At 43.0% G+C, this 27,781-nt stretch overlaps 2 protein-coding genes across 3 annotated transcripts; both read right to left on the bottom strand.

Moving 5' to 3' along the window:
• Positions 1-4,604: 4,604 nt before the first annotated feature.
• On the bottom strand, positions 4,605-7,803 carry LOC126501518 (piggyBac transposable element-derived protein 1-like). The gene has a single exon (XM_050142211.1). The coding sequence runs from the start codon at positions 5,451-5,453 to the stop codon at positions 5,076-5,078; it is 378 nt and encodes a 125-aa protein (XP_049998168.1). The 5' UTR covers positions 5,454-7,803; the 3' UTR covers positions 4,605-5,075.
• A 1,442-nt stretch (positions 7,804-9,245) lies between these two features.
• Zscan26 (zinc finger and SCAN domain containing 26) lies at positions 9,246-22,364 on the bottom strand. Of its 2 annotated transcripts, XM_050142599.1 has the most exons (7): positions 22,202-22,356; positions 20,994-21,068; positions 17,349-17,423; positions 17,193-17,252; positions 16,088-16,405; positions 15,718-15,835; positions 9,246-13,645 (listed from the first exon to the last, which is right to left on the bottom strand). In XM_050142599.1, the coding sequence occupies exons 3-7, from the start codon at positions 17,361-17,363 to the stop codon at positions 12,747-12,749; spliced, it is 1,410 nt and encodes a 469-aa protein (XP_049998556.1). In that variant the 5' UTR covers positions 17,364-17,423; positions 20,994-21,068; positions 22,202-22,356; the 3' UTR covers positions 9,246-12,746. The 2 variants fall into 2 exon arrangements, with proteins under 2 accessions (XP_049998556.1, XP_049998555.1); XM_050142598.1 differs by lacking the exon at positions 20,994-21,068 and having other exon boundaries at positions 22,202-22,364.
• Positions 22,365-27,781: the final 5,417 nt, after the last annotated feature.

The following is a 27,781-nucleotide window of genomic DNA, read 5'->3' as shown; positions in this document are numbered from 1 at the left end:
ATAAGCCATTGTGTTTCTGTAACAACAGAAAACTTTATATGTACAGTAAAAACACTTCAGTGCATAACATACAGTGCTTTCAAATCTGAGCTGAGGTTGCTTTAGACAATGCTTATTGGAACGGCAGGGTGTGATGGAATGATATGCTTGTTGTGCATTCAAAAATTGTGGAGTTGCTGTGTGGTATAATACAGGCAGGAGTTACCAGGAACGTCTCCTAGTCACACATTTTTATTTAATTTTTGGTCATTTCATATTCAGAAACTTGTACTGTTGCATTTTTTATAATCTCCACTCAATTATATGACCCCCACATGGATTTGCAAGCTATAGCTTAGGAAACTAGATGCTGGGCTGGGAAGAGCTCAGTTGGTAAAGGGCTTGTCTTGAAACCATGAGGACTTTGATTCCTAGAACCTATTAACATATATATTAGAATGAATATATATATATATATATATATGTGTGTGTATATATATTAATCTGGGGATGGTAGCATTCTTGTAATCCCAGTGGCAGAAGGCAGGGATTGGAGTGGGGCACCTAGTCTAAACTTCATGGTGAGGTCCAGACCAGTGAGAGAGCCTGTTTGAAGAAAACTAAGAGGAAGATGTGGGTAGTGCGTGAGAAAGAAGGAGACTGAAGGTTTTCCTCTGGCTTCCATGTATATTAACAGGCACACATAAACACACTACACTACACAGATACACAGACGACACAGACACACAAACACACAAGGTTAGTGCTAAGTCACATCCATGATGATTCCAACCTTTGTCAGAGGAACCAAAGTTGCCCACTCTCTCTTTGCCTCAGAACAGTTCCTTTGGTGCTTTGGTTCAGGTGATTTGGTAAATGCTTTTGGAACTCACCTCGTTTGTAGGCCCACAGACCATGTAGTTCACTAGCTCCCTCTACAGCTCCTTGGCTCCTCTGGTTAAGAATCTCTTTATTCCTTCGAGTCTGTATTTCTCACCCCTTTCTTTGCCCCCAGGAGTCTTCTCTATCACCACCACCAGGACGTTCATGGTCTTTATTCATCCTTTGTCTCTGCCACAACTCTTTGTTTGGCACCAGACTACTGTTCATATCAGCTTGTAACCCAGATATCATACTATAAAATTCTTTGGGTATTTTATTTATTTTTCATTTTTTTTATATGTGTCCAGTGCCCAAAGAGGTCAGAAGGTGGTGTTGAATCCTCTAGAACTGGAGTTGCAGATGGCTTTGAACTGCCGTGTTGGTTCTGGGAACCGAATCTGGGTCCTCTACAAGAATAAGTGCTCTTAATACCGAGCCATATCTCCACCCCCCTTTTATTTTTAAGCTCTATTCAGTAAGCCCCTTTTTCTATGACTACTAAGTCCCAAAGCTCTTCTTGACGTCATTCTAGCTCTCTGCGTTGTTTGTCCTTGCTATCTAAACATCTATCAGACTTCAACACCTAGCCAAGCCCACCCTCCTGGATTTTCCTGGTTCCTACACAGGGCCTCTCTGCAGTCCTTTATTGGTACTCCAGTTTACAGTAACTTCATTTGAATCATCTTTCCCTCTCTCGGAATGGGGAAGAGTTGACAAATTTCTTCTGAATTTCTGATGAAGAATCCAAAGTTTTCCCCACACTTGTACTGGGGACTGAAACTTGATTTTCATACAGACACTGGAGCATGGAGCTATATCCTCCAGCTTCCCAAGACTGAAAATGTGGAGACTACGGGCAACAAACTGAGCTGGCTGTCAAGCAAGAGACATCTGAAGAGACAAACTCCCTTTAGCAACTCCATGCAGACTTCACACACCTATCAGAGCTCCAGATGGGGCAGAACTGGCCAGTGGACAAACAGACAATGGAAAAGGTCCACCTGTTGTAAGTGTAGGAAGACTTTAAATACAGTCAGGAGACCTCTCTGCCCACCTAATGGCATACACCAGGATAAAGTTACACTGTGCTGTATTGGCACGGCCACTGACTAGACTGAACACGTGGGTGGTGGTGGCAGCTGGCCTGATGACAGGCCTGACACACCTGACCAGTCCTGATAGACAAGGCAAAAAGCAGAGTGGCATTGCAGCAATGGTGTAGTTTTCTTGTTCTGACTTTGTGCTATACTAGTGTGGTAGTCTGAATGTTATTGGCCCTCATAAGCCCACAGGGAGTGGCATTATCTGGAGGTGTGGCCTTGTTGGAGGAAGTATGTCACTGTGGAGGAAAAGAGAAGGAAGAAGCTGCTGGTGCAGGCTGCATTCAGATAACAGAGCTTGCTAAGGTGAATCCTCACACAAGACCTGTGCTTTTGCTATAAACCAGACATGTGGTAGACAAGGGCCAAAGGTCAGGAGCCTTACATTTTAGAAGTAGCTCTGAATCTGTTGGTCTTGGGCAAATCATTTAAACTAAATTTTGGTTTTCCTATTAATTGAAGGTATTAAATAAAAAAGATGTTATAATTCTGAACTGGTGAGGTGGTTCAGTGGTTAAAGTGACCAAGTGGTTAAAGTGGCTAAAGTCACCAAGCCTTGGGACCTGAGTTTGATCCTCAGGATCCGCATGGTAGAAGGAGGGAATTGATCCCCACAACTTATCCTTTGCCCTACGCACACTTGCTATATAGCATGTGCACAAACACCTCCCCCCACCGTACAGGCAAGATAAACAATATGGTACAATTTTAACAGTTTGCAATTTTGTATCATTTTAAAAACTTGCTTTGATATGGGAATGAACAAAAGCCACAGCTTTAAATACAAGATATAAACTTGTATTTATAAAAAGTGTCAAATAATGGAAATTTAATGAATACTGTGGTAGCTAACATGAATCATAAATTGTATGCCTGAGTATCTTATATTATGATTAATATATCAAGGCAATGTCCCACTATGTTCCCCGGGCTGGTCTTGAAGTCCTGGGCTCTGGTTAGTCTTGGTGGTATATGTCCATAAACCCAGCTTGGGAGGTGGGCACAGAGGAGGAAGAGCTCAAGGTCATTCTTGACTGTACAGTGAGTTTGAGGCTGGCCTGGGCTACATGAGACCCTGCTTCCCCACAACACAAAAAAAGAGGTGATATAGCTCGGTTGGTAGAGTGCTCATTTAGCACATATAAAGCCCTGGGTTCAAGTCCCAGTAAAGCATAAAAAAGACAAAAAGGAGTGGGTAAAGGTGCTTGCTGCTAAGCCCGTGGACCTGGATTTGATTCCCAGAACTCACAGAGTGGAAGGAGAAAACCGAATCCCGCAAGTCGTCTTTTGATCTTCAGACTTGTGCCATGGCTCCTGTGAGCACACAAATATACACATATATGGGGGTGCAGGACTTTAACCCCAGCCCTTGGGAGGTGGAGGCTGGTGGTCCAGTTCAAGTCCATCCTGGTTTATGTAGTAAGTTCCAAGTCAGCCATATATACTGAGACCCAGACTCAAATCAAAACAAAACAGACAAAGAAAACCCAAAAACATCCCCAACCAAAACAATAACAGCACACACACACACACACACACACACACACACACACACACACACAAGAAATCTGAACTTGAGCAATCTTGCCTCAGTCCCCTGAGTAGCTGGAACTACGGGCATGTGTCAGAGTTGTCACTGGATCACTGTGACTAATTTCATACTCAAAATTTAATAAGTAGGTCTCAAATATTTTCTGTTTTTAAACCGTTTATTTATTTGTGTGTATGTGTGTGTGTATGTGTGTGTGTGTGTGTGTGTGTGTGTTTATACACATGCGTTCCGGCATGCACATTGATGTCAGAAGACAACTTACAAGAGTCTCTCCTTCCACCATGTGGGTCCTGGGGATCCGACTTAGGTTGTCAGGCTGAGGGGCAAACATATTTACCCGAGCCACATCTCCAGCCCCTAAATATTATAAACACACACACCCACACACACACACACATGCTAGTGCTATGAGATGATACTTTAATTACTTTGTATACAAAAACAAGAAAGAAGACCTTGAGGCTAGAGACAGTCAGCTCTCTTCTGAGAAAACCATGTATCTATTGGTGGCCTCCTCTGGTGTCTGCACCAAATCCACCATCTAGCACTCACCACTCACTTCTTGGGGCAGCTGTAGAGGGTCACATGTCATGGGCGTGTCCCCAGGCTGGAGGAACTGAAGGCTCTGATACTCCAAAGAGGCGCCTTGATACTCTGTTGCCACTAGGCTAGAAAGCCGCCTGGAGACAAAAGATTCACCTTGAATAAGTATTCTGGTGGGAAGCAGAGACTCTTGCACGGGAACACAGAACGAGCTCCATTTACCCCTCTAAAGAAGGTTCAAGAAGACCGACACACATTCATTCAGCAAATTAGCACTGCAGACTCACTCAGACAGGCTCTTCTCCGTATCTGGGGACTCAGCAGTCAAGGCCGGCAAGACAGACAAAGGACCTGTGCCCCAGAAACACACGATGGATTACAGGCAAACATGGCATCAGGACTAGGGTCTGTACGCTCTCAAGATGTCTTCCACCAATTACACAATACCTACAAAGGGAAAAAATGATAATTCTCTAGAGAAGAAATCTGGACAAGCACTCCCATGACCCCGTGACTAAGGCAAAACCACCCTATGTACCTGTGAGAAGATGGGCAAGCGAATGCGCTGCCCCGGGGGTAGATAGGCAGCCAAAGGGAACAATCTGATGACCATATTCAGACTGCGAAAGCATTTCCTTATCTTCATAAATACATGCTGAAGTAGTTGGTGGTAAAAAGACATATTTATAATTAACTGTCAGCTGGTTAGGGGGGAAAGAGTCTGGATAAATGTGCATGCCTGTGCAAAAGATAATGAATTTGGCTTGCACAGGAATATGGACGGGGTAGGTGGGCTATATCCCGGAACTAGTGCTACCAACAGCTAAATCTGTCCGAAAAGGATCCGAGCGCTCTACACGGTTTTTGCGGTCCTTCTCTAATTGGATTATTTCAGAATAAAAGGTGACACGCTAGTGAACAGACACTCCTCACCCTGTCTCTCCCACCCTAGAGCATTCCTCATCTTCCCACCTGCTGCCCCGTGTCTCCTTGTTCCGGGGCTAGATTCTCCAGCAATGTCACCGCCTCGTCACCACTCTGTAGATGATACTTTGTACCCAGCCTCGGAGCTCTTTGGGCAGGATGGTCAGGAACTGCTCCAGCACCAGCAGCTCCAGGATCTGCTCCTTGCTGCGGGTGTCTGGCCTCAGCCACTGATGGCAAAGTTCCCGAAGCTGGGCCACAGCTTTCCGGGGCCCAGGAGCCTCCTGGTAGCAGAACTGCCAAAATCTCAGGCAGTAAAGCTCCGGAGTGTGGCTCCTGCCCTCCTGTGAGTTGCCTGGCTGCTCCCTGCTGGTCTTTTCCTCCTTCACTGTCACAAGGCTGTCCTCATTCTCAGGGGTGGAAACCGGCAAAGCTTCATACATGTTGAACTCAGAAGCTGCAGTAAGGTTCATTTGGCTGCAGTCTATGCTTCAGGAATGTATGGCTAAAGAAACATCTACAGTGAAATAATTGAACAGAAAATTAAAGCCAAAAGAGTGTCAAAACCCCACGAAACATACTTTTATTTTTGTCTCGACCATGCTATGCACATAGGGTTCCATGCATCAAAATCCTATCCTGAACATTAAGGGAGCGGAGCCTAGAGGGAAGGGATACCGCAGGAGGAGGGAAAGACTAACTATAAAGATGACTAACTATAAGGATGGTGGTGCAGGCCTGAAATCCCAGCGTGCAGGCGCAGGAGCTAGTGTGCACTACTTAGCAAGTTCAAGGTTAACCTGGGCTAAATATAGAGACTCTGGCTCAGTGAAACTGAAAACAACAACAGAACCTCCTAAACTAATACACAGTAAGAATGCTTGAATGTATACTTAAGCTAGAGAGGATGGATAATTTGACACTTGGAGAAGCTATCTTGGCAGAAACACAGTATAGTTCAAAGGTCATTTAGCGACATGCATTGAATATTTCACTTTATGTACAGATATGGTAGTATTCTTCCAAAGCACCCAATCACCAAATGCCTTCTGTAGCAAGATCTGGTCATATATGCCTCCCATAATTCTCGTCTCAGATCTGTGTGTGCCTACGACCTGCTTTGATAAACAGTATGACAGACATGGCATAGTAAAAGGAAGTACCCTATAGCTCTTAAGATACTGCCATAAGACAACCATACTGTGAGGAAACACGAGCTAGTCTCGTAGAGGTCTCTTAGAAACAGTGCTCCTAAGCTAAAGCCTAGGCAGGCCTAGGGCCTAGATCATTTATTAGCTAATACAGTTACACGAGTAAGTCTAAGCAGTGGAGCTGGGAAGTCAACCCATAGAACCCCAAGAAACTGTTTACATTACTAGGGTTTTATTATTTTTTAAAAATAGAACCACAGCAGACCTGAAACAGCAAACACACAGCAATTTTTTATTTTCCCTCATCTCATTTTCTCCTTTTGTGATCTCAATTCAGCATATCTGTTTCAAGGACATGGCGATCCCTTACTGGCTCCACCTGGCCTTTGACTCCAGACCCCCACCTTCCAGCGCTAGCAGCAGGATGCCTCCAGCCTCATTCCTGTCTTGCATCATTATTTAATCCCACATCGAAAGGAAACCAGAGCCTGCTCACAGGTGCGTTCATTATCTAGCTCTCCATTTATTGAGGTCAGCACCTCCCATGCATTTAGGCTTAACATCAGGTCCCAGATAACCATTGAGTTCAGCTATTATTGCTACAAAATGCCTCTTGCAGCTATTCCTTTCCCCTGTTCCTTTAGTTCCATTTCCATGCACTATTACAATAATTTTGTTTCTTACTTCTGACTTCCCATCACTAATATTTCCTAAAGCATAATTTTGATCGTAATTCAACACGCCTCCTGTGTTAGCGTGGAATACTGTTTGCTTGCACATAACTCCTACACTTCTTTGGGCGGGATAAGCTGTACGTTAAACCGATGACCACTAAGCAATTATTTAATTAATCAGGCCTATGTAATAAAGTCTCCATCAAAACCCAAAATGGCAGGATTTGTGGAGCTTCCAAGCGGTTGGAGGTTGATGGGAGCACGACACCCCTTAATCTTATCCTGGGAAACACAAGCACACTTTCTGCTTCATCTGTATTCTTTGCAATGTACTTTAAACACACCAGTAAGAATGTCTCCTGGGTTCTGTGAGCTCTGGAAGGGGTAGTAAAAACCCTGGTCTCCAGCCAGTGGGTCAGAAGTGTGGGCAAAATAAGCTGGAGCTTTTAAGCTAGATGTTGAAAATCACCACCACCAGTACCGCCACCAACAGCAGCAGCACCTTCACCAGCAGCACCACCACCGCCGAGTTTCAAACACTTCTTGAACTAACTTCAGACTCCCAGAATCGGATCTTACCTGCGTTTTACTTCCAGCTTACCACCCATCATTTTAAACGCCTAATTATTTTCCAGGTGTAAAGTTAACCTTGGAATACAAGAAGTTAGTTCCTACCTACAAGAAAATCAGTTTTCTCAACTCCACAGTCACTGCAGGCTGACATTTTCCTGCCCATTTTGTACTGGGCTATCCTTTCAATTTCCCACTGGCATGTGGCCTACTGTGTACTCTATGTGCATAGTCTTTCGTGGCCACTTTCAAACCTAATGTACGAATGGAGAAGACAGCCACACAGGTGGCAGCACTCCGGGACGTGTGTGCATTTCGCTCTCCAGCTGTTATTACAGATCGCTGCATAATCATCCCTGCCCCAAGCAGACCTCTGCGTGTCTTCAAACGCAGCACGTACGTGATACCCAGCACAGACTGATGGACTTCTTGACGTATGTACCAGATGTACCTGAGGTGCACTAGCCAGGGCTCTAGCGCGCCCAATCTATGTTAAGACTCTGAGCCAGCGCTTGCGCACTGCAGTTAAGTGTGTATTTGCTGCTTAAAACTTTAGGGGGGACGTGTGCAAGGAGGATGTGCCGAGCTCATCAAAGGATGCTACCGGAGTCAGGAGGCCAGAGCTCCACAGTCTGGCTGTGCCTGCTGTTAGTCCGAGCCCGCAATGGTGCAGTTCTTCGGCGGGGTCCAACGGGATGAGGGACAGGGGCACTTCCTGCAGACGGAGCTGGAGCTCAGAGGCACCTTCCGGCTGCCGCTGTGCACTTCAGGAGCGAGGCCCCAGTCTCTGGTGCTCCGGTGGAGCCAGGTCGAGGTTTTCCTGCTCGGCACCAGCCTCTCCTGGTGGTTCCGATTCGCTCAATCAGGCGTACATTTATTAATCATTTCAACCAAAAAACCCGTGGGATGTACCTGAGGGCGAGCTCTTGCTTGGCAGACTTACTGGGTTCAGTCCCCAGCACCTCGAGAGAAAAATAGTTTCTTCCCTAGACAACTAGCATCTGAAAAGACAAAGCCGAGTTACTTTTACCCGGCCTTGTGCGGAGAGCCAGAAGAGTAAAAAGGCACAAAGCCGCAAGGTGAGGAAGTACACAGATTTTATATGTGTGACAAAAACCTAGGTAGTGTGAATTCAAGAATCACCATATTTACATTTATTTCCGTTGTGTCTGTTCGAATGGGGGTCAGAGGACAACCTAGAGTTGGTTCTCATTTTGCTATAAAGGCCCTAGGGATTGAACGCAGGTTGTCAGACTTGGCGGCAAGCGCTGTTACTCAGGGCCCCATTTCCACAGCCTCCCTGAGTTTTATAAATTCTCAGGACACCCCTTGAAACATTTTGTTGAGAGAGTATATTAGTGCTCGAAGCACTTATGGAAATCACAACGGAATTTTGCACTTCAGTTTTTTTCTGCTAAGATAGCATGGGATGGTTTTCCAGCTTTTAAAAAGTGTTCTGTACGCAAGCTCAAGAGCATGCACTCGTGCATGTGGGTGTGGAGGCCAGAGGTCGATGCCAGATGCTGTTACTCTTCTCATTTTTAGACAAGGTCTCTCACTGACTGTGGAGCTCACTGATGCAGCGTCACTGACAGACCAGCAAGCTCCAGGGATCCCCATGCCCCCAAGAGTATTAAAGCTGTGTGCTACTATCTCCACCGTTTTACATAGGTTCTGGCAGTCTGAACTCAGGTTCAAATGCTCGTGTCATAAACATTTTTCCAACTGAGCCTCCCCCCAGGCTTAAGCTTAGTTTATAAACATTCCAACAATGGTATTCCATTGTAAAGGCTACAATGTATCCTCACTAATGTAGGCTTAGGCTATATTCTAAGTAACGCTATAGGAAACACCATTCAAAATCTTTAAATTCTTTTTAAAGCTTGAACTTTATTCAAAAATTACTCTGAAACATTATAACTCTTTACAGACTGTTAAAGTATTGTCAATATCACTATTTCCATAAGAAAGTATTCTCTTTATATTATCAATATTTAAATTATGTTTTTTACATTGTTTTAAATATATCTGTTGGGTAAATATGACACACACAAACTGACAAAAAGTAATGTACATTTAAAAATTTGATAGTTCTCTAACTTTTAAGGGCCATGCTGTTTAGGAGTAAAAGAAAACGTTAACAGAAAAGCCAGAAAAAGATTATCACTTTCACACAACCAGCAGCAAATGATTAATCAACATGAAAAAGAATGTTCAACAGTAGAAATGTAAATTATGTTTGAAAACAGGTTCTATTTGCGGAAGGATACCTAGCTGTCTTCTGAGGGTTAGGAATAGCACAAGTGTGATACATACCTACATGCAGGTTTTTGTATGGACATGAGTAAAACATGGTGGTGCTGGGGAAGTAACCCAGGCCCATGCACATGCTATACAAATGCTCTACCACTGAGATGTATCCTTAGCGCTTGTGTTTTGAGATAGGGTCTTATAAAGCCGTAGCTAAGGCTGGATTTGAACCTGTGGTCCCCTGCTTCAGTATCCTATGCAACACAGTACCAACTTCAAGGTTGTTTTTTTGGTTGTTATTTTATTACTATTATAATAGGGTTGGAGAGATAACTTAGCAGAACATACTGCTCTTCTAGAAGACCAGAGTTCAATTCCCAGCACCCACACTGGGCAGTTCACTGCTTTGAACTCTAGCTCCCAGGGAGATCTAACAACTCTGGCCTACATGGACACCCCTGCCCACCCTCACCCCATGGCACATAATTTAGAAAAGATATTATCTTTAAAAATTACTAGGAAAATATAATACAAACTTCTATCACAAACCTAAGTGGTGGGCATGATGGCACAAACCTTTAACCTCAGGACTAGGGGTGGGGGAGGGAGCTGAGGCAGAAGATAAGCGAATTATGAATTTATAAAGATATGACAATCAGTTACTTACCCCTCTCCTATTTGCTCATATTCATTTTGTAGTGGCAAATCATATAACTGCATTTACCTTCTACAAATGGGAGAACTGAGAGGGAGGAGACACCCCATCTTCTATTACACTCTATTTGGATATTAAAGGCAGGATACTATCCAAAGCTTAGACCAAATAACCAAGTAATTCTGAGTATACAGGGTTTCCAATTAAAAAGTTCTCCATCAGAACAAGATAATCCTATCTATATGATTCCTTACTAAACCGAAATAAATCAGTTTTAAATTTTAACATGGAACTGTTTAGGTATTGATCTTAGTATAGTCCTCAAATTATTTGGAAAAAGTACCCATAATATCAAATTAATTTTGTCTGTAAAAGCAGAAGAAAAAAATAGTTTTAGCTTATAAGCAACAGAACTGACTTTGCACGAAGGCTTTCGGTGTTTCAAAATGCCACACCTATCTCTTACACATCTGGTATTCCCATAGAAGATGGTAAGTTGCTTCTAGTCCGCTTGCTCTAAGTAGGAGGGAACAGGCCAAGGACTGTTAGGTGTGACTGTGACATCTTCCTTTCATCCCTTTAGCCACGTTTTTAGCTCTGCACAAAACATGACCTTTTCCTGCTTCCTTTGTCAAAGTTTTGGCCTAAGACACATATGCTAAGCAAATTTGGGGAAAGCTGCTCAACAAGGGCTTACGGAGCCAGGCAGAACCTCTTTACCCTCCTTGTCCACACCTGGCATGTGAGGGGTGCAACGTCGGCAGTCATATGGCCTTAAAAGCTCATGGCATGGGCTGTGATGATGGAGCCAAAAGGCCAGAGATTGAGACTGGAGTGAAAGTATGAATCATCTTTGCCTGACCCCGGCCTTTTCTACTGGACAAGGAACATATCTGTAAACCAAGTGTAGTGAAACCAAGTTGCAATGGCTACAAAGGTCCACTCATCTTCCCAGAGTGGCATAACTTGAGAAGCCTCTTCTGGGAGAACTATACCCTGTGCTATTCCCAAAGCAATGTTCACCACCCTGGCAACGTGTCGGGGAAGACTCCCCCAAGCTTATTCTGTATCACCAGCATCAATATCACATAATAACCATCTCTCCAACCGGATTTTAATGGTCAAAACTGTTTAAAAAATAAATATCATTTAAAATTCGCATCATTGGTATTAAAGGGAAAAAGTTGTTTTCCCCCAAGGGACATTCATTAAAGTGTTCTTCAAGCAGCCAGGCTAATGGCACTGGAGTTGCCACGGAAGAAAGCGGCTGCTTAGATTAATTCAACACAGGTCATTTAAATGACTCACAGTCTCTTGCATAGTTTAAAGAAAACTTTGATTTATAGCTTAATTTGATACTGTGGTTAAAACAGGTAGGAAATGTAAAATAACATGAGCTAATCCATGAGAGGTAGGCTCCACAGTTAAATAGAAAAAAAAATTCTCTTTGCTTTCTGAAGTTGCATTCATTGATGGTTCACTGGTCAAGTGGAGATAAGGACCGCATGTGGGTAAACCAGTAGGAAGGTTTAGCTAACCCATGTTAGACTTTCGAGAATGTGTACTTATAAGCATTAGTACATTTATTTTGGGCTTAGTTTTTTTTTTTGACGATTTTTAAATTTGTGTATGTGTGTACCTGTGTGAGCTTATGTGGACCATCTGCGTACAAGAGCATCCATAAGAGGGCATCAAATCCCTGGAACTGGAGTTACAGGTGTTGTGAACTGCTGAGTCATCACTCCAGCCCCTGGGGATTATTTTCATGTGTGTGTGCGCGCGCGCGTGCATGCACATATGTATGTGTGATGTTCACATGTGTGGGTATACATGTGCACTTAGATTAACACTGGGAGTCTGCCTTGATCATTCTACCAACTGGTCACCAAATCCTCCCATCTGAATCCAAAGTTTGTTGATACAGCTAGGACAGGCAGTCAGCTTGCTCTAAAGATCCGATTCCCGCCTCCTGAGGGGTGGGCGCACAGGTGGGCCGTATACCCATTTGACTTCTACAGGAATGCTGGAGACCCCAAAGCTCTGTCCTTACACTTGCATAGCAACTGGCTCAGTCACCGAGCCATCTCCCCAATCCTCATTAGTTTTATTTTACAGGAGCCTGTTGCTATAGTACTTGCAAAAATATCAGCTTGCTCCCATTCTGTATAAATCTGTAGGCACTTGACTTGTTGATTTAAGATTTCATTCATACACAAGACTATTAGAGATAATCATGTACTTATCACATTAAAAGCTCTGTGACATCCTGTAGTGAAGAACTCTTAACTCTGATCCTATAATCTAAAGTAAATTATAGTCTAATTAATTATGGCTTTAAGAAAAACAAAGAAGCAATGGAGGCAAATGGCTTCCAATTTAGCCTCCAAGGATCGATGCCATGGTGACTTTACAAAGCATTGTTTGCTTGTCGATGTGACATTCTGTTATCGCAGATGGAGAGCCTCATTACGCCGCTTTCTTTTTGTGGTGATGTCTCTGATGCTGAAAGAGACCCGACTTCTGCCTAAAGGCTTCTTTGCATTCACTACACTGGTAGGGTTTTTCTTCATTGTGGATTCTGACATGCTGATCGAGGTGTGAGTTTAGACGGAAGGCTTTCTGACACACTTTACATTTGAAAGGTTTTTCTCCAGTGTGAATCCTGTGATGTCGAATAAGGTCCGAAGTCAAACTGAAGGCTTTCCCACACTCATTACAATGATGTCTTTTGAAGCGACCATGGACTTTCTGATGGTGGCTGAGGAGTAGGGCCTTACTAAAGGTTTTCCCACAGTCCTTGCACTGACAGGGCTCCTCTTGACCGTGAATTTTTTGGTGTCGATTTAGATGAGAGCTTCGCCTAAAGTTCTTTCCACAATAGATACACAGATAGGGTTTTTCTCCAGTATGGATTCTGAGATGCTCCAAAAGACCTGCATTCTGGCTAAAGACTTTTCCACACTCTTTGCACTTGAAAGGCTTCTCACCAAGATGGATTTTCTGATGTCGGACGAGGTGTGAACTCCTTTGAAAGATTTTCCCACACACATGGCAGGGGTGACCTTTCTCTCTAGAGAGGTCTTCCGGCTGTTCAGTAGGAACAGAACTCTGATACACTGCAGATTCATAGGACTCTTCTGCATGTGCCCTTTCATGTCCAGTCAGGTCTGAGGGCTGGGCTAGTCCCTCCTCAGTTTCCAACCATTGGCTGCTAGTTTTCTCCTGGGGCATGGCTGGTTGCTTTTCCAAGCTTAAGTCCATACAGAGGGCCTGGATGTGTTCAGATGTTGTGTAACATGATTGTATTCTTCCAAAAGAGTCTGCCACTACAATGAGCTGCCCATTCTCATTCCATAGTTCCTTACCTAGAACATTAAATATATATATACATCACTACTTATTTCATTTTTGGTGCTCAGGAAAAGATATCTGCAAATAGGAAGAGATATTTAAACCAAGCCATGTGTACAAATTTAAAAGAAAACAAAACATTTTATATGTATGAATGAATGTTTTGTGTGCATGTGCTCCACATGCATGTAGTGCCCATGATGACCATAAGGGGGTGTCTGGTTTCCTGGAACTGGAGCTACAGAATTTTGTGAGCTGCAGTGTGGGTGCTAGGAACTGAAACCAGGTTCTATTAGAGCAGTCAGTGCTCTAACAGCTGAGCCATCTCTTCAGTCCCCACAAAGTAAACAACAACAAAAACCACAACAAACAAACGAACAAAACCTTTGCTTATGATTATTTAAAATATATTTATGGAATGATTCACAAGAGTCTGTAGTTTTAATTTTTGGTTTTCTTTGAGAAAAGGTTTAATAAGCAGAACAACCTGGCCTAACACAAAGCCTCCTCCCTCAACCTCTCAAGTCCTGAGATCACACTCATGTGCCAGCAAATCCATCTTGACAGCCAAGAAATTGTTAACTATGATGGGCTTGGGGGAACAGGGGTTGTGGTGGGAGGTGAAATGTTCTAAATTTTATTATGTGATATAAATCACAGACACAGAAGCAACTAAGCATGAATGCACATACTTGATCATGATTTGTTACATGGGGAACAAAAAGCATAAAACCATAAAACTAAGTCACCCGAGGACAATCCCATTAAAAAGGGATGGTACATTGAAAAATGAAAATCTGTTGGCATAGCGCCAACTGATCACTGAGCAGAATGTAACCTTAGAAAAGCAGTCTAAGTCCTTATCAGTAAATCAACAACACTGGGACCACAAGACCTTGAGAATAATGAATTCACAAAAATATCATGTGTTGAAACATGAAGTATTCCCTCCAAGAGAGGAACAGAGGCTTCTTAACTTACACATGTAAGGGAAGAACACAGAAAGTCAGCTATAGAAATAGGAACACCCAAACACTAGTAGATACTGGTTACTCAAGGGTAGGGCACGGTACAAACCTGCCCTTTAACTCTGGAAAGAGAAGCCAGAAACTACAATATAATGTAACATGACAGCACATGTTGGGCACTGACCCAGATCCAGAGGATCAAGGGAGGACAGGGAGATGGAAAAGTGGGGAACAAAATGAACGAGGCAGGAGAGACCCAGGAGAGAGGACCTAGGAGGAAATGGGAAATGAAATGGGGCGTGACAGAAGTGCCTGTGTGTGGGAGGCAGGGACAACTTGCCATTGAACTTGGGGGTTTGCTGCTCTTCTTCTCAACATGGCCAGTTTTCATATATGAAAAAATGTAAGTACTCAGTTCACTAAAGCTTTTCAGGAAGAGAACAGAGGGCCACTAAATGGAACTATCAAGAAGACACTATTGAGAGTTCAAGACCAGCCTAGTCTACATAATTGCAGTTGAGATCAACCAGGGTTACAGAGGAAGACTCTGTCTACACACACACACACACACACACACACACACACACACACACACTACACTAAATGGGGGAGAGAAATAAGGGTTGTATCAGACTAGAAAAAAAAATATAAGCAATAGAACAGTTACAAAGGAGAACCAAAAAACAAAACAAAACCCAACAACAAAACCAACAAAAACAAACAAACCCAGACCAACTAACTGCCCTCATTACTTGCATTTATAGTCATTTGAAGGAGATAAGAAAATGCATAAGGAAACTTGTGCCTGAGATCCTGAGATCCATTGTCTCGGGTAAGAAGAGAAGGTAGGTGAGGGTCCAGATCCACTTCTCCTTGATGTGTTGTTTATTCAAATTGTTTATGGAGTGGTTGGTCTTTTAAATCTTGACTGTGGTACTAAGTTTATTGTATATACAAAAAACTCACTGACTAGTGAGGCTCCAGTGTGGATTGTATATATAAATTATACAACAACATATCTGATAAAATCAAAACACAAAAAGCTAAGAGTGCCAAGGCAGAGGGCACTGCAAGGCCTACCATAACTCGAATGTACAAGGATGCCATTTAGTTCTTACCCTTCTCTTCCTCGGGCTTTTGCAGCTCATGCTCAGGTAGGACCAGCTGCTCCTGTGCTTCTTTGTAAAGGGCTGGCCCTCCAACCAGCACAGTCTGTCTGTTTCCTTGGGTTGGGTCCTAGAGATAAGTATAGATAATTAGAAAGCTGGTTTACAAAAAGCCACCTCAGTGTTAGAAAAGAGAACAAAGAGAAACTTTAAGAGGCAGAGGAATGAAGGGCCTCCTCACACCATGGGATGGCAAGGGAGAGATGAGGCCAAAACTGACCAGCAGTGAGCAGTGACCACCCCCCCACTGCTGTGTTCATGTCCACCTATTTGACCTGGGGGCTCACTTACTTTCCTGCAAAAGGACACCTGTACCCCTTACCTTCTGTTGTACTGCTTCTCCACGGTCCCGCTGCAAATCTTCCAGTATTCCCACCAGGTCCTCCCCAGTCTCTGGGTGGTGCTCGAGCACCTGGACCAGCAGATCGCTTGGCAGGATGGTCAGGAACTGCTCCAGCACCAGCAGCTCCAGGATCTGCTCCTTGCTGCGGGTCTCAGGCTGCAGCCACTGTCTGCAGAGCTCCCTGAGTCGGCGTAAAACCTCTCGAGGTCCAGTGCTTTCCTCATAGCGCAGCTGCCTGAACTGTTTGCTCAACGGCTCCTGCCCAAGGCCTTTTCTGTTTCCTTGAACTTTGAATCCCTGTTCCCAAGCACAGTAGTTTTAACAGTGGCTTAAAGCACAGACTTGGATCTGCAACTATCATCTCTTTTGCTACCTTATACTTGGAGTCAGATTTCTACTTAGCTTTGCATATATATCCTAATCATTTAAGCAGTGTCTCTCTGACAACTGGCAAACAAAGCTTGATTGTCCCTAATCTACCTAGTCTTGATAATACCCCCACTCTTCTTTCTTCTACAGGATCTCACTAAGTAACTCTCGCTGGCCTGGAATTTGGTATGTAAATCAGGCTGGCCTCAGAGAGATCTACCTGCCACTGAGTGCTGGGATTAAAGTCCTAAACTTCAATGCAGCTTCTAGTCCCTCTTTCTGGCTAATATCACTAAGACACCAAGAACTTTGCAGACAGATCACCCATGAGATGGGATCCCCGGGCACCAGCACTGGCTGCCTCAGCAGTAGTGACTCCGCTGGAGTTTTCAGGACCTTACAGAATCAGCATGAAATAATGGCTGGTCAATTTGTCCAAGACAGACCGACAAGGACTATGTATGCTATTTGTCCCTCTTCCTCTCAGATTTTGTCCTTTTCCCATTTAATCCTGAAGCTCTTTCAGGGCCCTAAGACGGGACTTAGGGCCCTGTCTTCCTGGTTCCTCCCAGTATGGACATGCTAAGTAATAAATCCTGTTATCTCACTAAGACTCACTTCTCTCACTGGGCTGAGTGGAAAGACACTAAATTTAGTCTGCTAGGACCCCCAAGGTCACACCTGATTCCATGAACAGCAGTGATCCCCTCATTACCTGAAGCTCCTCCTTCAGACTCAGGGGAGCCAAAGAGTATGCACGCTTGCTAGGGTGGATCTGGGAAGAGGTATGTGTGGAACAGAATATGATCAGAACATGTTGAAAACTCAAAGAACTTTTTCAAAATAAGAATGCACATGAACACACACTCACCAAGGCCAGTGCCATCCTGTGCTGCAGGCACTTTGTTCTGGAGAACTTTCTTTGACTGTATCCTCAGGGACACTCCTAAAGACACAAGAGTCAAGGAAACAGCAATGCTAGTGGTAAGAACAGCAAAATAATCTTTCCTTAGGATTGTTTTCTTCAAAATAAGCAAAGTGAGGAAACTTTATAGGATACCACACAACCTAGCAATAGTGGAGATCTGAAAAATCACTGGTTTTTGTTTTGTTTGTTTTTTTGAGACGTGGTTCTCAGTATAGCTTTGGAGCCTGTCCTTGAACTCCTCTGACTAGCCTCAAACTCACAGTAATCTGCCTGTGTCTGCCCCCCAAGTGCTAGGATTAAAGATGTGTGCTACCAAGGCCTGGCTTAAAAAAAAAAAAAAAAAAAAAAAAGATTTTTAAACTCTCAAAATTAAACAATTCAGTTAAAAACCACAAATGAATGCTAAAACCACTGGGGCAAAAGAAGGAAGAACAGAATGTTCTCAGCATTACCTACAACACTGTATTAATGAAGGGAAATAAAGGTACCTGGCAGCTGCAACTATAACCAAATAATCAAACTTAGCAGCATCCATAGTAAGATTCCAACACCAACTACCCTATCACCAATGGAACACTTTTAATAAATATTATTTATCATATAAAAGCTGAGGAAACTTTCTGAGAAATCCAGAACTCTGGTCCATCTACAACAGGCATGGATCCAATTTCCCCAAAACATAAAGCAGATACTGGGAGGTTACTGTTCTAGGCTAAGGAGACATGACTAAAGGAAATATGAATTGGTGCATTAAAAACAAAACATCAAACATCTAAAACCAGAGTTGGTACTTCAGGCCTACATCCCAACATTCCAGAAGCTGAGGCAGTAGGCTTGTATGTTTTGAGGCCATCCCAGGCTACACAATGGGATCCTGCATTAATAAATAAGGTCCACTGGCAGTGGCACCAGAATTTATCACTACTGTTTGTACTGGCTTTGTGGGAACCCATTCTCTTGGATGGATACCTTGCTCAGCCTAGATATAGTAGGGAGGGCCTTGGACCTTCTCCAAAGCAATGTGCCTTACTCTCTCTGAGGAGTGGATGGAGAGTGGGGTGAGGGATATATGGAAGGAATGGGAACTTGGATTGGTATATTTAATGAAAAAGTTTGTTTGTTTTTAAGATAAATAAATACAAGTTAAAAAATAATTAAATTTAAAAGCTACCAAGTGTAGTCTTTTGTTTGTTTGTGATGTGGTCATGCTATGTTACTCAGCGCAGACGCATATGCCTGCACTGAAAAAATTCTATTTCAACCTTTCAAGTAACAAGAATGTGCAGGGCTTGCATCACCATGTCCTGTTAGTAGATGTTTGAAAAAGTCCAAGAAAGTGATGACTACTAGCGAGAAAAATGTAGTTTGGTATTGTGGTAGTTAATTCTGGGAGAAACAGTGTGAAGACATTTGGCCAAACATTATTTTGGATACTTTTTTTAAATATTTATTTATTTATTATGCATACAATATTCTGTCTGTGTGTATGTCTGCAGGCCAGAAGAGGGCACCAGACCTCATTACAGATGGTTGTGAGCCACCATGTGGTTGCTGGGAATTGAACTCAGGACCTTTGGAAGAGCAGGCAAGGCTCTTAACCACTGAGCCATCTCTCCAGCCCTATTTTGAGTATTTGAATAGACTGCAGACTGAGTAAAACAAATTGTCCTTCATAATGCACTGGGCCTCGCCCGGTCAGCTGAAGGTCTGAGAAGAGAAAGACTGATCCTCTCTCCCATGTAAAGTAAGACTTCCTCTCTAGCAGCTTTTGAACTCAGATACTCTGCTTTCAGCTCTGGATGAGACTTCAGTTCCTCTGGGTGTTAAGTCTCTTGTCTTCAGACCTGAACTACATAATCAGCTTCTGTAGTTCCCACAACTTTGGCGTGCACTAGAATGAAATCATTTGCGGTTTTGTTTCTAGCTTAATTCCCCTGAAGATACTGGGACTCGATAGCTGCCATAATCATGAGGCAATCCTTGCAATAAATCTTTGACCTTTTTTCCTATTCTTTTTAAAATTAGCACTTATTAACTATGCACAATGAATTTCACTATGGCATGTCATACACATGCATCTCAATCAATTGCCACCCCACTCCCATGATCCTGATCCCAAACAGTCCCCTTCTACTTTCAAATTTTTAAAAATAAATCTTTCTAGACATCTACTAACCAAAACTAATATAAAAAAATGGTCCTATTTCTTTAAATAACTAATAAAGGGACTAAAGAGCTGGCTCTGTGGTGAAGAGAGCAGCCTACTTTTGCAGAGGGTACCACCAAGGCTTCTTGAATCCTTGCTGGGTGGCTCACAATACTGACAACTTCAACACCAAGAAATCTAAGTACCTTTCTTGTTTCCAAGGACAATGGTACAAACCGAGACACAGACAATTTAAAAGTCAAATCTCTTTTTAAAGGTAGTAAAAACTCTAGCACAAGCATAACACATAAATTAGTGGTGACTCTTAATTAATCAATTATGTGATTAATTAATCAAACATGGGATTAGTAACTAGATTAAATATTATAGTAATTAGATGAAATATATTAAGTAGATAAGTAATTATATTTATAAATGTGATTAATTATAACTGTACAATACACAATATAGTAGTTTAATGTCTTTAGGAGGGTCCAGCTACCTTGAGATTAAAGACAGAAAATTTACCATTCCCTCTTCCTCTTTTCATATTGTATGTATATAATTAATCAAGTTCCTGTAAAAAATTGTTTGGGTGCTTTGCCTGCACGTATGTCTGTGCATCACACGAGTGCCAGAAGAGGGTGTAGATCTCTTAAAACCCGAGTTACCAATGGTTGAGCTGCCGTGTGGGTGTGGGGATCTAATTCTGGGTCTTCTAGAAGATTGGCTAGTGCTCCTAACTGTGAGTCACCTCTCCAGCAGTCCCATGTTCTTTTGCTTCTACAGCTTCATATCCCTTAAATACATCTTTCTTGTAGCTTCTTGGTGACATGGTCTCTTACTCGGAATACTCTAAAGCAGCAATTCTTAACCTGTGGGTCGTGACCCCTTTGGCAAACTTCTATCTCCAAAATAGTAACACTACAATTCAATACAGTAGCAAAAGTACAGCTGTGGAGAAGCAATGGAAATAGTTTTATGGTCAGGGATTACCACAACACGAGGAACTGTGTTACAGAATCACAGCGTTAGGAAGGTTGAGAACCACTGCTCTGTTCCTGACACCAACCCATTTCCCACACTGCACTTGTGATCTTCCTAAGGAGGAAACGAAGCACACCTCTCTTGTGCCTGTTGAGTATAAAGATGGGCCATCACCATTAAGATCAAGCTCAAGACATTTAATACGGTCTAAACTTCTCTTATGCTTAAATGAATTACTTTCAGTTTCTCACACTTGTAAGACTTTGGCTTGTTTGTTTGTTCTTGGGCCCTTATAAATCTCCCTCTTAGATGAAAAACCCCTTAAATTTCTTTTCTTCTTATTAATGACCAGTCACACGTCATGTCCCAGCATAATAAACAAGCCAACAGAGTAGCTCCACCTGCTTTTCACTTGCTAATTCAATCTCTGTAGAAACCTAAGAAATATTTCTAACCTTATACTACGGAGAAAACTTGACGTGGAGAGTTGGAGAATTTACACAGGGTCTTAAAGCTGAACTTCAGAGCTTCTGTCCAAAAAAAAAAAAAAAAATTTTTTTTTTAATCCACAGACCCAAAATTTTGAATTTATTTTTCCCTTTTTTCTTGCTTCTGTGCATCTGATCCGGAAGCGAATGCTGTGGGCTCCACCTAGCCACAACCACCACAACAGTCAGACTTCACTTCCCACCAGAATTCCTGCCAATTTTCCTCTTTCTTCCAAGGGTCTCATTCAGCAGTCAGTAATGGCTTCCTCTTGCTTCAGGATCCCAAGTGCTAAGACCATAGAAATTAGCCACCATGCTCAGGTGTAGGTTTTTCACTGCATCCAACTTTGAATTATTCTTGATTTCATTTGTGCCCATCCTCCCATCTATTCCTATTATGAATTTCCAATTACAAATGCTTTAGAACATGTCGGGTTATATCTTTCACGCCAAGACACAACAAAATGCCCATCTTTTCGTTTTCTACACACTTATTCTTTCTGGCAATTTTATTCACTGCTCTCAAAACACCCCGGTGGCCTTGTTATTCCCTAAATAAGACAAACAAGCTCCAGCTTTCGTTGTGCTCACTGCTCGCTTTTTTTTTTTTTCTTTTCTGTTTTTGGTTTTTCGAGACGGATTCTCCGTGGCTATGGAGACTGTCCTGGAACTAGCTCTTTGAAGACCAGTCTGGCCTCGAACTCAAAGATATCCATCTGCCTCTGCCTCCCAAATGTTGGGATTAAAGGCGTGCGCCATCACCCCAGGCCCCACCGCGCATGCCTCTTAAAGCTATCTACGTCTATCCATCTTCCTGGGATTATCTACGCAAATATTCTGTTTATTTGCATTGGAAACTACTTAAACATGCAGCAGAAGCCATGTGTGGTAGCGCCAGCCTATGAACTCGGCGCTTGGTTCAAATCAAACGTATTTTCGCTAAAGGAGTGAGGCCAATATGGGCGGCACGAAACCCTCTCAAAACAAAACCACAACAAAAATAAAACCAACAGAAGCCAGGCGTGTTGGATCACGTCTGTAATCCCAGCACTCAGGAGGCTGATATTAGGGAGTCTGACGTCAGCCTGAGCTACATAGAGCGTTCCTGGCTAAGCACGAAACTGTCTCAGCGTCACCCCCTCCCATGCCCGAGAACGGTAGCTTCCGCCACGCACCCGCTTCGGGTTCTCCCAGCTCCGAGGCGTGGACCGGTTTTGTGTTCCTGCCAGACGCGCTGCTGCAGAGTCCCAAGGTTGCCGTTCCGACCCCGCTCGAACCCGACGACCCCACGTCCTCTCGCCCTGGCCGCAGGGTCTGTCACATGGCCCCTCAGTGTTCCAGCCCAGTAGCTTCCGGCTCCACTCTAGGACGGTGGGAGGACCAGGACTCAACTCGGTGGTGCCCTGGCTGGGTCTAGTCGAAACACTTCGTTTACACGAGACAGGCCATTTCTGGACTTTTCACACACAGCGTCCTCTCTCACTGGAACGACAAAGCTCGTACTGTAACTCAAGCCACCAAGGAATACCACCACGCCAAAAAAGCCACCTTAAGACCCCATCTCAACCAGAAGTTTTCTAGTGAAGCAAACAACAAAGTTAATTATTAGTGTTCAAGCTTATTTTTTGTTCCTCACCTTTTCACGACCGAATTCCAAAGACTGCTACCTGTTTGACCTCTGAACCTAGGCACCCAACAATGCTTAGTCTGACTAATGTCCCGTGGGGTCAGATACGAGGTCTGCAGTCCCCTAGGCCAATGGGATGTAAAGTTAACTCAGAACAAACACAGTATTAAAATGGCTGTGTGTAGACTAACTCAGAACAAACAAACCATTTTGTTTAAGTGCAGAGTCCTTCCTAAAGTGTCTGTTACAAAGTCCCCCACCATCTTCCTCTCCCCATCATTCCCCATTATTTTCCATTTACTTGGACAAATAGGCTACAATTTTAGGTTCATCTCTAATCATCAGAGTGAGAACTTCCAACCCCACTCTACCTCTTTTATGAACATATAACTGAAAAGACTTTTGCAAGTTTGTAATTTCTGTAGCAGGAGCAGATGTCAACGCCCTTTTTAATGGTTCAAAAAACCCATAAATATTCCTGGGTTCATTTAAAACTTCATAAAAGGTTTAGCTGTGAGATCAAAATTTGGGATCAAATTTTACAGTTGTGATCCAGCTGCCCTCACTCCCCCTGACTGACAGTGGAACTTCCTTGTGGTCTGTAATTGACAAGGGTGTTTGTGTTCTTTCTGGCCGGTGGGTCTCCACAGAAGGAGTAGAGGTATAAAAGGTTGCTGGGCAAAATAAAGGTTGCTGTTCTTCCACCTGAAAAGAAGCTCCGTTTCTCAATCCCCGCACCACCACCCCCTCCCCCGCCAGTCTTGGCTATACAGGCTGCGCTGGCTGCAGCATACAGTAATCTGCTATGCCTAGGAATACCTTCAGTTGCCTGAGAATTGTAATAGTTTGTCAATTTGTCTGCCTGTTACTGATTTCCAAGCTGACTTCTCTTTCCAGGTGGCAGGAGGAAACCCAAGAATTTCTCAGCCTGCTGATAGATTTGGGTCTTGCAGTAAATGGTTTAAAGTCTTCCAGTATCACGTGCTGCCTGGTGCCCATAGAGGCCAGAAGTTGTCATCAGATTCCCTGAGATACGAGTGATTGTGAGCTACTAGGTGGGTGCTATGAATCCAACTCGGGGAGAACAGTCAGTGCTCTTAACCACTGAGCCGTCGTCTCTCTAGGCCTGCATTGAAGATCTTCTAAAACCTTATTGTTGTTTCATCAACTACTACTTTGATTCCCAAAGTCCTTTCTTCTTGGAAGATAAGGGGGTTTGACTCTTCCTAAGCACATGGTTGTTTCACACTGCAAGACGGTGTCCTCCAACTGAGAGGGGCCATGTCCACACTCTTTCCTACCTTTTGTAATTTCTTCCTAATGTCATGGATACTTTGTGAAGCATAGATCATACCCACCATCATGGCATTTTCCAGGATGTTAGGACCCATGTTGGCAAAGTCTGATCTAATTCATAGAACTGCTTCAAGAATTTGGATGGTCTTCACTGGATTTTGTTGTAACATCAGAACTATATGCCCTGTCCTAGATTTGAGACCACTTTCTAAGTCCTTTGAAGATACATCTCCAATATCTTTCTGAATGTAGCTGCTGCCCATTTAGATTTGAATCCCTGTTGTCTTCTAGTCTGGAAGCTGGAGAAAGAGCCTTTGCCAGGTGGTTTTGATGCAGGCACCCAGTTTGCTCTTCTGCCCTTAGCCAGTACCAGCCTTCCCAAGGCTGATTACGAGGACAAGCAGGGCCTGAGTGCCTGCCCAGGTAGGGCAAAAGTAAGAAAAATGGAGCTAAGGAAATCCACCCCTTTGTGTGGTCTTTCTAGCAAGATGGCCCCAACTTTTCTCCGTTCAGAAGGTAAAGGTGGAAAGTCTGGGTCCAGTGATACCGCAATGGCTGATAATCACGGCCTACACCTGAGGGAGATTTCAATTCTTTTTTACTTTATTTGTTGTGTGTCTTCTACAAGTGTGTGCGTGTGTGTGTGTGTGTGTGTGTGTGTGTGTGTGTGTGTGTGTGAGAGAGAGAGAGAGAGAGAGAGAGAGAGAGAGAGAGAGAGAGAACACACACACATGTGAGCTACTACATGTGCAGGACAACTTGGAGAATCCATTCTTTCTTTCCATTACATGAAGATTCAACTCAGGTTTCCAGGCTTGTTTGCAAGTGAAATCAATAGAGAGAATTCTGTAGGCCCATTACTCTGAGTTTTTAAAAACAAAGTTGCTATATATTCACAAAAACATACATATTAATAAATACATCTTTAAGAGGATGGATCTGGAGAGATGGCTCAGTGGGAAAGAGCATACATTGTTCTTTCAAAGAATGTGAGTTCAGGTCTCAGAACCCAGCTCACAAATGCCTGTAATTCTAGTTCCGGGGATTCAACACCTCCTTCCAGCCTCCATAGGTATTCACACATATATGACATAAATTCACAGAAACATATACCCATAAATAAAAATACATCGAAAACCCAGAAAATTTTGTGACCTACAATTATTATAAATAATAAAAATCTTATGAATTAACCTAATAAATTTAGCTCAAAGTTAAATGTTACCAACTCTATAACTTTCAGTCACCATACAAATGAAATAACAAAATTGGATGACCTGCACTCATGCTCAAAATTTTAGTAAAACTCAGTATGCATTTCTGAACAAGAGTTTGAAATAGTAAAGAAAGAATTAGGGGACACTTCTTATATAAAGCAAAAATAAATACATTGTCAACCCAAGCTCCTCGTAGATGGCAAAGTATTAAGTATACTCCCATAAAAATTCAGCTGAACTTGGACTATACAGTCTTTTGTTTTCCAAAGCCTCTTGTGCTGCAGGCTTCATTCCCAGCCAGTGGCATTACTAGGTTATGTTAAAGCTTTCACAAAGTATCCCGCGGGATATGAACGGGGGTCCCTGATAAACCTAGTAGAGAGGAATGAAAGGAGACAAGAGACACAAGAGATGACGGCAAGACAGGATTTCTGATCAAGCCGTTCCGTTTATTCTTTCCTCAGAAGCTGTTATATAGCAAACGGGCAAAGGGGTGGGGGAGGGAAAGGTGTCAGGGGGAAGGGAAGGGTGTCAGGAAGCTCAGGTCTGTTGGAATTCCGGTCTGGAGACACCCCTAGCTGAGAAGTAAATACTGAGGGTCTGTAATTGTTGACTAACCAAGGAAAATGCTAATAGGTTCTGGAGCCTGGTGCCTGCAGGCCTCTGCTAGGAGATAAGATACCAGGTTGATTTCCTAGATCTTGCAGAGGGGATAGAGGTAAATATTTTTCTTAACTTGTGAGCTTAAGATGGCTGGGACCAAAATGCAGATCTCAAAATACAGGCCTTTGCTTCCAGCAACAAAGGGCCCCGTGGAAGAAATCTAGGTCACCAAGGGCATGCTAGGACCTCAACTCGTTTTTTTTTTTTTTGTTTTGTTTTGTTTTTTTGTTTTGTTTCCTGGCTGTCATGAAGTGAACATACCTCTGCCAAATGTTCCCTGATATGATGCCCTGCCTGTCCAAGGCCCAAAGCTAGAAACTCTGTAAGGAAGCCCAAATAAATCTTCCCTACTTCTGAGCCGTCGTAGGCATTTTGTCACGACATTCACACCTAACAGAACAGTGGTGATGAGGTGGAGACCTGCTGTGAGTATCCTCATGAATTCCACAGAAGCCTGTGGAATTGCTTTGTGCAGGAAGGAGCAGGGATAGGTTGGAACAGCAGACTCTTTTGTGATGATGCTCTGCCTGCCCTGGGCTAAGACAATAATTTTGTGAAATTTGAGCCAGCAAGATGGTTGGTGGGCAGTGGGTGGCGTGGGAGGGTGGTGAAAAGCACTTGTTGCCAAGCCTGACAACCTGAATTCAATTCCTGAAACTCACTTTTGGAAGGAAAAACAAAAAACTTGTATGTATATACACATAAAAATAATAAATGTAAAAAAATTCAAAGAAGAATTTTGCCAATTTTTTTTTTTTTTGTGTGTAGATGTCATGATCCTCTGCCTCCTGAATGCCAGTATTATATTTATGCCGTACCAGGCCCAATTCTTAGCAAGCTGTTTATAGCTAAGGGTCAGAAATACCTTTCTTTGTGCTTCAAATACTTAAAACATGATTTTGTTTGCACTATGTTTGTGCCTGGTACCTGCAGAAGACAGAAGATGGCATTGGAGCTCCTGAACTGGGCGTACAGACTGCTGTGAGCATTCATGTGGATCTGGGAACTGAACCCATGACCTCTAAAAAAATAGCTACTGCCCTTGACCACGGAGCTATTTTTTCCAGATCAATGCTAGAGATATTAAAAGAAAAAAATTGCTGGACTGTGGTAGCATATACCTTTAATCCCAGCACTCAGAGGCAGGTGGCTGTCTGAGTTCAAGGCCTGCCTAGTATATAGAGTAAGTTCCAGGACAGAGAGAAACCCTGCTTTAAAAAACCAAAGCAAACATATACACACAGCCTTCACCTTATCTGATTTTCACACTTTGTGAAATGCTGTATTTTTGTGAACTCATAAAACAATGGCCTATGAGAACACTGTGCTTTAGATATTTACAATGGAAAGTTAATCAGCAGCAGAGACACTAATTCAGTTTCTCTGCACTGAAACTCAGTTCAATTCTGGACACTTGATCAACTTTCTGTATCAGCAGAGTTTACTAATAAACTGATTCTAAAAGCCAAGCAGAGTGTAACCGCAGCTGAGGTGGGAGGGTTACCTGGAGTTTGAGGCTGGCTTGGGATATAGCATGAGTTCAAGACTTAAGATAAGCCTCTCAAAGGGTGTGTGTGTGTGTGTGTGTGTGTGTGTGTGTGTGTGTGTGTGATTCTAGTGATTTCTTCAAATGTTAGCCATTTTTGTCCTATTTTTATTCTACAACACACAATTAATTAGTTAATTTCTTTAAAAATCACTTCAAAGTAAATGCTGTTCTCTGTTATATCCAGGCAAAGATGATATACAACCAAATTTCACATCTCCTTTAAGGCAGATGTACCAGCCAGGTCCCTCTATGATGGCAAGATCCCATGGTGAGTAAGTTGTATGTACTTTGAAGCTGTAGCTGCTCAGTCAGCTGGTTCATTTTCTCAAGCAACAAAGACACAGATCAGAAAACCAAGTAAAGAAAAGTGACAGAGAAGCATTTGTAAGACAGTTGATAAGAA

Source organism: Alexandromys fortis, unplaced genomic scaffold (genome assembly GCF_014885135.2).
Source record: "Alexandromys fortis isolate MF-2015 unplaced genomic scaffold, M_Fortis_MF-2015_v1.1 scaffold_5, whole genome shotgun sequence".
NCBI lineage: Eukaryota > Metazoa > Chordata > Mammalia > Rodentia > Cricetidae > Alexandromys > Alexandromys fortis.
Note: the sequence above shows the minus strand (reverse complement) of the source record. Positions and strands in the feature narration are given on the sequence as shown.